General features: G+C 46.4%; 1 protein-coding gene across 1 annotated transcript; it reads right to left on the bottom strand.

Moving 5' to 3' along the window:
- Nucleotides 1-573: 573 nt before the first annotated feature.
- LOC124662008 (thaumatin-like protein) lies at nucleotides 574-1,329 on the bottom strand. The gene has a single exon (XM_047199902.1). The coding sequence runs from the start codon at nucleotides 1,327-1,329 to the stop codon at nucleotides 574-576; it is 756 nt and encodes a 251-aa protein (XP_047055858.1).
- Between the last annotated feature and the right edge of the window lie 9,464 nt (nucleotides 1,330-10,793).

Raw genomic sequence — 10,793 nt, 5'->3', positions numbered from 1 at the left:
GAATCCGACGAGCTTTTCTTCGGGTCCTGCACCCCGTTGAAAAACTCTAGCGAAAGGATGTGCCTCGAATCCCGCACCTCCTCCTCAATTAACAATCATCATGTTCCGTGACAAGAAAAATCTGCCTCCCTCGCTAATGCGGCGCACTGCACGACGCCCTACGGACGACAGTCATAGCCTGCCCAGGGACAGTGCCCACTGCCGCACTGCCCAGTGATGAAAAATTCAGATCTGAAGAACACCTTTTACAGTACAGCGCTCAAACATTCAGATCTGAACGAGCAAATCGAAGGCAGATCGATGCAGGAAAAATGAACGACTACAAGCACACAGGAGGTCTGAAGTAGAATTCTACCGAGATACTAGTTCAAGTGAAGAACATGGTTCTAACATGTAACATTACCATTATACCATACTGAGCAGTATACCAATCACCAGTTCACCGCTTCTACTAACACTACTACTAGTGTTATTATCCCGACGCTAACAGTACCACGAGACAGCAAGAACCAAGAACAAACAGCAACAACGCCAGCGTCTCTATGTCTGGAACGACGGCGATACGGTCTAGCTCTAGCGGCGGTGAGGGCAGAAGGTGACGACGTAGGAGGTGCCGGAGCTGCAGGTGAGGATGGACGTCGGGTCGTCGTACGCGTAGGAGTAGGCCTTGGGGCAGGCCCGCTTGAACAGCCGGGAGTAGTTCGTCGGCTTGCACTGCTGCGGCCCGCCGAACTGCCCCGTGCAGCAGTACTCGGCGTTGCCGTACGCCGCGCACGCGCTGCGGCACCCCACCACCTTGCCGCCGCCGCGGACGGCGAGGCCGGCCGGGCAGACGCTGTTGAGGTCGCTGACGCAGCCGGCGGCGCGGCAGTTGGCGCCGGAGCCGTGGTACGGCGCCATGGCGATGGCCACGTTGTAGCCGTCCACCAGGCTCACGTCGTAGAAGTCGAGCGCCGTGGGGGTCGCGGCGAGAGTGATCTCCGCCAGCGTGGCCGGCGGGGTGCCCCCGGCCCCGTTGCAGTACAGCGCGCCGCCGCAGTCGCCCGTCGCGCACTTGCCGCGGCCTGCGGCGTCGAAGCGGCAGCCCTGCCGCCCCCACACGCGGCCCGACCACCCCGTGGGGAGCCGGATCGAGGTGGCGCGGTTCGGGGCGAGTTGGAAGCCGCCGCGGGCCAGGATCTCCTTGCCGGCGCCCGGCTGGATGCCTGGCCACACCGTCTCGCCGCACTTGTTGTACAGCGCCAGCGTCGCCGCCGACGCGCCGCCAGCCAGGAGGAGGAGGAGCGTGGCCAGGAGGCTGGTGGCCACGAGGGCCGCCGCCGTCGCCATTCCCAGTGCTTCTCTTGGCTGCTTGCTCGTAAACTCTTCAGCTACACTACGAGTGAGAGTGGGTGACAGAGTGAGGCTTGGAGTGATTTTGTGGGGTTCGAGCGTGTTGTATTTAATGAAGGGTTCCGAGGGTGAAAATGTTGGTTCGTTGGTTGTAGCCAGGAGGGGGTCGGCAAGCTGTAAAGTTTGAGATCAACCTAACCATCATCAAAAGACCTTTTCCCATGTGAGGCTGAACAGAGGTCAGGGTAAAAAATCTACTTGTAGCATTTCAGGTGAAAATCCATTCCGAACTCGGAAGAACGCTAGAAAATTTAGAGCATCTTCAGCTTAGGAGCTGCGTTCCCTAAGCAACGGTCGGATCGAGCATTTGAGAAACGTGTTTTATTCGTACCGCGTTTGGGGGACGTCGCTCCTAGTCACATCCCCTAAACGGTGCTCCCAATTTATTAAATATAGCATATAAATAAATATGTTTGCGAAGATTGTTTTCAAATTAAAATACAACAAGTAATAAAACAACTAAACAAATGCAATAAATAAGGCTAGATCAAGGTGTCGTGGCATTTGCTGATAATCCTTTGATCCTCCACATATGCTCAACGAGATCAGCCTGAAATTGATCGTGAACATTGTTGTCACGGATATCTGTGTGCATGGGAAAATCAGCAAAAATTGCAAGCAACTCATGATCAACCTCCGCAAAAAGAGCTCTGACACTCATAGGGACCAACATGTGTCCTGGCATGATTCTTGCGGTCATCCTCGATGATCATGTTGTGCATGATCACACAAGCCTCCATCATCTCCCACATTTGGTCGTGAGACCAGCTTAGAGCAGGGTACCGCTCAATTGAAAATTAAGCTTGAAGCACAACAAATGCCCGCTCAACATCCTTCCTGCAAGCCTCCTGTTGCGCAGCAAAGTGACAATTCTTCTGACCTGATAGAGCTAAGATTGTTTTGACAAAATTGGTCCACTTTGGATATATATCATCGGCTAGATAATAGCCTTTAGAATATTCGTGGCCATTGATCTCATAGTTGCATGGTGGAGCATGACCTTCCACTAGTCTGTTGAACACCGGAAACTGCTACAACACATTGATGTCATTGTATGATCCCGCCATGCCAAAGAAAAGAATGCCAAATCCACATGTCATAATTTGTCACAGCTTCAAGCACCACAATGCAATATCCATGACAGCCTTTGTATATACCTTGCCAGGCAAACGGACAGTTCTTACATAACCAGTGCATGCAATCGATGCATCCAAGCATTCTAGGGAATCCTCTGGCAGCATTTTGTGCCATGATCCTTACAGTCTCTTCCTCAGTTGGCCCTCTCAAGTAGTATTTGCCAAACTTTCCCACCACAGCTCGGCAAAACTTGTACATGCACTCAATGGTAGTACACTGACTCATGCGAAGGTAGTCGTCCTGTGTATCGACAGGTGCTCCGTATGCAAGCATCCTCATGGCGGCGGTGCACTTCTGAATCGACGAGAACCCGGCAACGCCTACAGCGTTGTGCTTGAGCTTGAAGTAGGGGTCGAACTCTCGAATGCCATGGAGGATATTCATGAACAAACCCTTGCTCATCCTATGCCAGCGCCGAAAATCGTCGGTCTGTGTTGCGTCATCTGCGAACTAGTCGTTGTGCAGCATGGTATGCCCCTCCATCCTCTGCTGGGGCTTCAACTTCTTTCTCCCCGGCCTTGATCCTCTGCGGCGCGGCCTTTTTCTATCCTCTGCCTCGGCGTCAAGCATGTTCTGCAGGGATGCAATGATCAACAAATGCTCCCGGATGACGTCGTCGAAGGCTTGCTCGTCCTCCAGCAGTCAGACAAGCATCTCGTCGTCTCTATCCATGTCTTAAGCAAAATTAATAGTTAAAATTCAGCCGTGGCACACGAGGCAATGAACAACGGCCTATCGCGCGTACTGATGACGCGTAAAGCACACGCTCGTTGGGAACCCCAAGTGGAAGGTGTGATGCGTACAGCAGCAAGTTTCCCTCAGTAAGAAACCAAGGTTTATCGAACCAGTAGGAGTCAAGAAGCACGTTGAAGGTTGATGGCGGCGGGATGTAGTGCGGCGCAACACCAGGGATTCCGGCGCCAACGTGGAACCCGCACAACACAAACAAAGTACTTTGCCCCAACGAAACAGTGAGGTTGTCAATCTCACCGGCTTGCTTAGTAACAAAGGATTAACCGTATTGTGTGGAAGATGATTGTTTGCGGAAAACGAGTAGAACAAGTATTGCGGTAGATTGTATTTCGGTAAAGAGAATTGGACCGGGGTCCACGAGTTCACTAGAGGTGTCTCTCCCATAAGACGAACGAGCATGTTGGGTGAACAAATTACGGTTGGGCAATTGACAAATAAAGAGAGCATGACCATGCACATACATATCATGATGAGTATAGTGAGATTTAATTGGGCATTACGACAAAGTACATAGACCGCCATCCAGCCTGCATCTATGCCTAAAAAGTCCACCTTCAGGTTATCATCCGAACCCCCTCCAGTATTAAGTTGCTAACAACAGACAATTGCATTAAGTATTACGCGTAATGTAACTAGTGACTACATCCTTGAACATAGCACTAATGTTTTATCCCTAGTGGCAACAGCACATCCATAACCTTAGAGGTTCTTGTCACCCCTCCAGATTCACGGAGACATGAACCCACTATCGAGCATAAATACTCCCTCTTGGAGTTACTAGCATCAACTTGGCCGGAGCATCTACTAATAACGGAGAGCATGCAAGATCATAAACAACACATAGATATAACTTTGATAATCAACATAACAAGTATTCTCTATTCATCGGATCCCAACAAACGCAACATATAGAATTACGAGATAGATGATCTTGATCATGTTAGGCAGCTCACAAGATCCGACAATGATAGCACAATGGGGAGAAGACAACCATCTAGCTACGCTATGGACCCATAGTCCGGGGTAGACTACTCACACATCACACCGGAGGCGACCATGGCGGCGTAGGAGTCCTCCGGGAGATGATTCCCCTCTCCCGGCGGGGTGCCGGAGGCGATCTCCTGGATCCCCAGAGCATGGGATCGGCGTTGGCGGCGTCTGCGGAAGGTTTTCGCGTATCGTGGCTCTCGTTGCGGGGGTTTCGTCACGGAGGCTTTAAGTAGGCGGAAGGGCAAGTCGGGAGAGGGCACGGGGGCCCCGGATGACAGAGGGCGGCGCGGCCAAGGGGGCGCGCCGCCCTAGGGTTTGGGCACCTCGTGGCCCCACTTCGTTTCGTCTTCGGACTTCGGAAGCTTCGTGGAAAAATAGGCCCCGGGCGTTGATTTCGTCCAATTCCGAGAATATTTCCTTACTAGGATTTACGAAACCAAAAACGAGCGAAAACGACAGCTGGCACTTCGGCATCTTGTTAATAGGTTAGTTCCGAAAAATGCACGGATATGACATAAAGTGTGCATAAAACATGTAGATAACATCAATAATGTGGCATGGAACATAAGAAATTATCGATACGTTGGAGACGTATCGGCATCCCCAAGCTTAGTTCTGCTCGTCCCGAGCGAGGTAAAACGATAACACAGATAATTTCTGGAGTGACATGCCATCATAATCTTGATCATACTATTTGTAAAGCATATGTAGTGAATGCAGCGATCAAAACAATGTATATGACATGAGTAAACAAGTGAACCATAAAGCAAAGACTTTTCATGAATAGCACTTCAAGACAAGCATCAATAAGTCTTGCATAAGAGTTAACTCATAAAGCAATAATTTAAAGTAAAGGCATTGAAGCAACACAAAAGAAGATTAAGTTTCAGCGGTTGCTTTCAACTTGTAACATGTATATCTCATGGATATTGTCAACATAGAGTAATATAATAAGTGCAATAAGCAAGTATGTAGGAATCAATGCACGAGTTCACACAAGTGTTTGCTTCTTGAGGTGGAGAGAAATAGGTGAAGCTCGACTCAACATTGAAAGTAAAAGAATTGTCCTCCATAGAGGAAAAGCATCGATTGCTATATTTGTGCTAGAGCTTTGATTTTGAAAACATGAAACAATTTTGTCAACGGTAGTAATAAAGCATATGCATCATGTAAATTATATCTTATAAGTTGCAAGCCTCATGCATAGTGTACTAATAGTGCCCGCACCTTGTCCTAATTAGCTTGGACTACCGGATCATCACAATGCACATGTTTTTACCAAGTGTCACAAAGGGGTACCTCTATGCCGCCTGTACAAAGGTCTAAGGAGAAAGCTCACATTGGATTTCTCGCTATTGATTATTCTTCAACTTAGACATCCATACCGGGACAACATAGACAACAGATAATGGACTCCTCTTTTATGCATAAGCATGTAACAACAATTAATAATTTTCTCATTTGAGATTTGAGGATATATGTCCAAAACCGAAACTTCCACCATGGATCATGGCTTTAGTTAGCGGTCCAATGCTCTTCTCTAACAATATGCATGCTTAATCATAAGGTGGTAGATCTCTCTTACTTCGAGACAAGACGGACATGCATAGCAACTCACATGAAATTCAACAATGAATAGTTGATGGCGTCCCCGAGTGAACATGGTTATCGCACAACAAGCAACTTAATAAGAGATAAAGTGCATAATTACATATTCAATACCACAATAGTTTTTAAGCTATTTGTCCCATGAGCTATATATTGCAAAGGTGAATGATGGAATTTTAAAGGTAGCACTCAAGCAATTTACTTTGGAATGGCGGAAAATACCATGTAGTAGGTAGGTATGGTGGACACAAATGGCATAGTGGTTGGCTCAAGTATTTTGGATGCATGAGAAGTATTCCCTCTCGATACAAGGTTTAGGCTAGCAAGGCTTATTTGAAACAAACACAAGGATGAACCGGTGCAGCAAAACTCACATAAAAGACATATTGAAAACATTATAAGACTCTACACCGTCTTCCTTGTTGTTCAAACTCAATACTAGAAATTATCTAGACCTTAGAGAAACCAAATATGCAAACCAAATTTTAGCATGCTCTATGTATTTCTTCATTAATGGGTGCAAAGCATATGATGCAAGAGCTTAATCATGAGCACAACAATTGCCAAGTATCACATTACCCAAGACATTTATAGCAATTACTACATGTATCATTTTGCAATTCCAACCATATAACAATTTAACGAAGGAGAAACTTCGCCATGAATACTATGAGTAGAAACCAAGGACATACTTGTCCATATGCTACAGCGGAGCGTGTCTCTCTCCCATAAAGTGAATGCTAGGATCCATTTTATTCAAACAAAACAAAAACAAAAACAAACCGACGCTCCAAGAAAAAGCACATAAGATGTGATGGAATAAAAATATAGTTTCAGGGGAGGAACTCTGATAATGTTGTCGATGAAGAAGGGGATGCCTTGGGCATCCCCAAGCTTAGACGCTTGAGTCTTCTTGATATATGCAGGGGTGAACCACCGGGGCATCCCCAAGCTTAGAGCTTTCACTCTCCTTGATCATGTTGCATCATACTCCTCTCTTGATCCTTGAAAACTTCCTCCACACCAAACTCGAAACAACTCATTAGAGGGTTAGTGCACAATAAAAATTAACATATTCAGAGGTGACACAATCATTCTTAACACTTCTGGACATTGCATAATGCTACTGGACATTAGTGGATCAAAGAAATTCATCCAACATAGCAAAAGAGGCAATGCGAAATAAAAGGCAGAATCTGTCAAAACAGAACAGTTCGTATTGACGAATTTTAAAATGGCACCAGACTTGCTCAAATGAAAATGCTCAAATTGAATGAAAGTTGCGTACATATCTGAGGATCATGCACGTAAATTGGCTTAATTTTCTGAGCTACCTCCAGGGAGGTGGACCCAGATTCGTGACAGCAAAGAAATCTGGAACTGGCATGATAATCCAAATCTAGTACTTACTTTTCTATCAACGGCTTAACTTGGCACAACAAAACACAAAACTAAGATAAGGAGAGGTTGCTACAGTAGTAAACAACTTCCAAGGCACAAAACAAAGTACTGTAGGTAAAAACATGGGTTGTCTCCCATAAGCGCTTTTCTTTAACGCCTTTCAGCTAGGCGCAGAAAGTGTGTATCAAGTATTATCAAGAAGTGATGCATTCTCAGCGGGGTGCGGAGTTTTCTCAACCAGGCATAATATATTAGATACATAGGTTTTAGCATCTCCTTTTTCATTAGTCTTAGGCGTGCTACTCTCATCAAACAAATTTTCAGGAACAAGCCAGGCATAGTTATTTTCTAGTGCATCATTCATAGCTAAGAGTTTACATGGTATTGGTGCTTTGATCTCCCCACCATCATCAATATTATTAGTGTATCTTATTCTATCCATGTCCATCTTTTCAAGGAGGCTAACAAAATTAGTATGAGAACCAAGCATATTAAATTTAGCAAAGACCTTTCTAGCTTCTCTTGCTAGACCACCAAATTCTCTAAGAAGGGTTTCTAAAACAAAATCTTTCTTTTCCCCTTCTTCCATATCACCAAGTGTGAGAAACATATGTTGGATTATAGGATTAAGATTAACAAATTTAGTTTCCAACAGGCGAACTAAATGCGCGACGACAATTTCATAAGTAGGCGCAAGGTCCACCAAGTGTCTATCTTCAAAATTTTCGATGGTACTAACATGATTGAAAAATTCTTCTATATTATTTCTCCCAACTATAGACCCACGTCCTACCGGTATGTCTTTTGTGGTAAAATTAAAAGGAAACATGATGAATCAAGTAAGGTAAATGCAAGTAACTAATTTTTTTTGTGTTTTCGATATAGCAAACAAGATAGCAAATAAAGTAAAACTAGCAACTAATTTTTTTTGTATTTTGATTTAGTGCAACAAACAAAGTAGTAAATAAAACTAAGCAAGACAAAAACAAAGTAAAGAGATTGAGAAATGGAGACTCCCCTTGCAGCGTGTCTTGATCTCCTCGGCAACGGCGCCAGAAATTTAGCTTGATGACGCGTAAAGCACACGCTCGTTGGGAACCCCAAGTGGAAGGTGTGATGCGTACAGCGGCAAGTTTCCCTCGATAAGAAACCAAGGTTTATCGAACCGGTAGGGAGTCAAGAAGCACGTTGAAGGTTGATGGCGGTGGGATGTAGTGCGGCGCAACACCGGGGATTCCGGCGCCAACGTGGAACCTGCACAACACAACCAAAGTACTTTGCCCCAACGAAACGGTGAGGTTGTCAATCTCACCGGCTTGCTTCGTAACAAAGGATTAACCGTATTGTGTGGAAGATGATTGTTTGCGTAAAACAATGAGAACAAGTATTGCGATAGATTGTATTTCAAGTAAAGAGAATTGGACCGGGGTCCACGGTTCACTAGAGGTGTCTCTCCCATAAGACAAACGAGCATGTTGGGTGAACAAATTACAGCTTGGGCAATTGACAAATAAAGAGAGCATGACCATGCACATACATATCATGATGAGTATAGTGAGATTTAATTGGGCATTACGACAAAGTACATAGACCGCCATCCAACTGCATCTATGCCTAAAAAGTCCACCTTCAGAGTTATCATCCGAACCCTCCAGGTATTAAGTTGCTAACAACGAGACAATTGCATTAAGTATTGCGCGTAATGTAACTAGTGACTACATCCTTGAACATAGCACTAATGTTTTATCCCTAGTGGCAACAAGACATCCATAACCTTAGAGGTTCTTGTCACCCCTCCAGATTCACTAGAGACATGAACCCACTATCGAGCATAAATACTCCCTCTTGGAGTTACTAGCATCAACTTGGCCGGAGCATCTACTAATAACGGAGAGCATGCAAGATCATAAACAACACATAGATATAACTTTGATAATCAACATAACAAGTATTCTCTATTCATCGGATCCCAACAAACGCAACATATAGAATTACGAGATAGATGATCTTGATCATGTTAGGCAGCTCACAAGATCCGAGCAATGATAGCACAATGGGGAGAAGACAACCATCTAGCTACCGCTATGGACCCATAGTCCAGGGGTAGACTACTCACACATCACACCGGAGGCGACCATGGCGGCGTAGAGTCCTCCGGGAGATGATTCCCTCTCCGGCAGGGTGCCGGAGGCGATCTCTGGATCCCCGAGATGGGATCGGCGTTGGCGGCGTCTCGCGGAAGGTTTTCCGTATCGTGGCTCTCGGTGTCGGGGATTTCGTCACGGAGGCTTTAAGTAGGCGGAAGGGCAAGTCGGGAGGGGGCACGAGGGCCCCGGATGACGGGCGGCGCGGCCAAGGGGGGCCGCGCCGCCCTGGGGTTTGGGCACCCTGTGGCCCCACTTCGTTTCGTCTTCGGACTTCTGGAAGCTTCGTGGAAAAATAGGCCCCTGGGCGTTGATTTCGTCCAATTCCGAGAATATTTCCTTGCTAGGATTTCTGAAACCAAAAACAAGAGAAACGACAATCGGCACTTCGGCATCTTGTTAATAGGTTAGTTCCAGAAAATGCACGGATATGACATAAAGTGTGCATAAAACATGTAGATAACATCAATAATGTGGCATGGAACATAAGAAATTATCGATACGTTGGAGACGTATCACGTACCTGGTAAGGCGTCGAACACCTTATGTGCGTGGAGGTGGGGCGGATTTGACGTAGCATTCTGGGACGCGCTGGCAAAGCGGTGGCGGCGAAAAGGCCGTCAAGAGAGCTAGCAGCGACGATGGTGCCCGACTTAGAAGATATCTGCCGTCGAAACGGCTGACAAATCGAGCGGCGGTGGAGGGGTGGGAGGCGCGGGAGGGTAGGCGCGACGAGAAATAAAAGGCGCGAAGCAACGATTATGGAAGTGGTCGCCGACAGGTGGGAGCCCGCGGTTCCTCACCTCGCTTTTCATTGTGTTCGACGTGCCAGGAGCGTCCGCTGTGTAGCGGGGACAAGCTCGGGGCGCCGGACACCGTATTGGGCCGCGCCGGACGGAAGGAGGCTTTGGGGCGCGCGACTGGAAAAAAAAATCCGACGCGCCCCAAATCCCTTCGGGGGCCGCTTTGAGGGACGCGGCTGGAGATGCTCTTACACATAGTGGGAGTAACATAGCTAGTAACATTACACATCTCAAGACGTGTTTTGGTGACGTGACATGTCAATAAATGAAGAAAGAGAGTGAGGTGGTAACTAGCTATGTTACCATAACATCACACACCCTAATGCAAGATGAGTTTACAACATACTATGAAGGTAGTAACTTAGACAAGTAACATATGCTAGACTAGTGACATAGCATATGTTACTAGTCTCAGTTGACCAACCGAAGGAAAGTTCAGCGAGAAACTTTCAAGGTTCCACCCTCCGCTGAAATTTATGTACAAAATAAATCTTAAACTAAGTCAGGCTTTGAACTCGTAATCCTGGAAATTAGCATTCCAAATCTATCAATCGGGAGTCTTTTG

Source organism: Lolium rigidum, chromosome 1 (assembly GCF_022539505.1).
Source record: "Lolium rigidum isolate FL_2022 chromosome 1, APGP_CSIRO_Lrig_0.1, whole genome shotgun sequence".
Classification (NCBI taxonomy): domain Eukaryota; kingdom Viridiplantae; phylum Streptophyta; class Magnoliopsida; order Poales; family Poaceae; genus Lolium; species Lolium rigidum.
The sequence above is the reverse complement of the archived record's forward strand: the minus strand, read 5'-3'. Positions and strand labels throughout refer to the sequence as shown.

What these genes read in the sequence shown, in the direction of transcription:
- LOC124662008 (XM_047199902.1), bottom strand. Translation starts at nt 1,329, where the DNA reads ATGGCGACGGCGGCGGCCCTCGTGGCCACCAGCCTCCTGGCCACGCTC.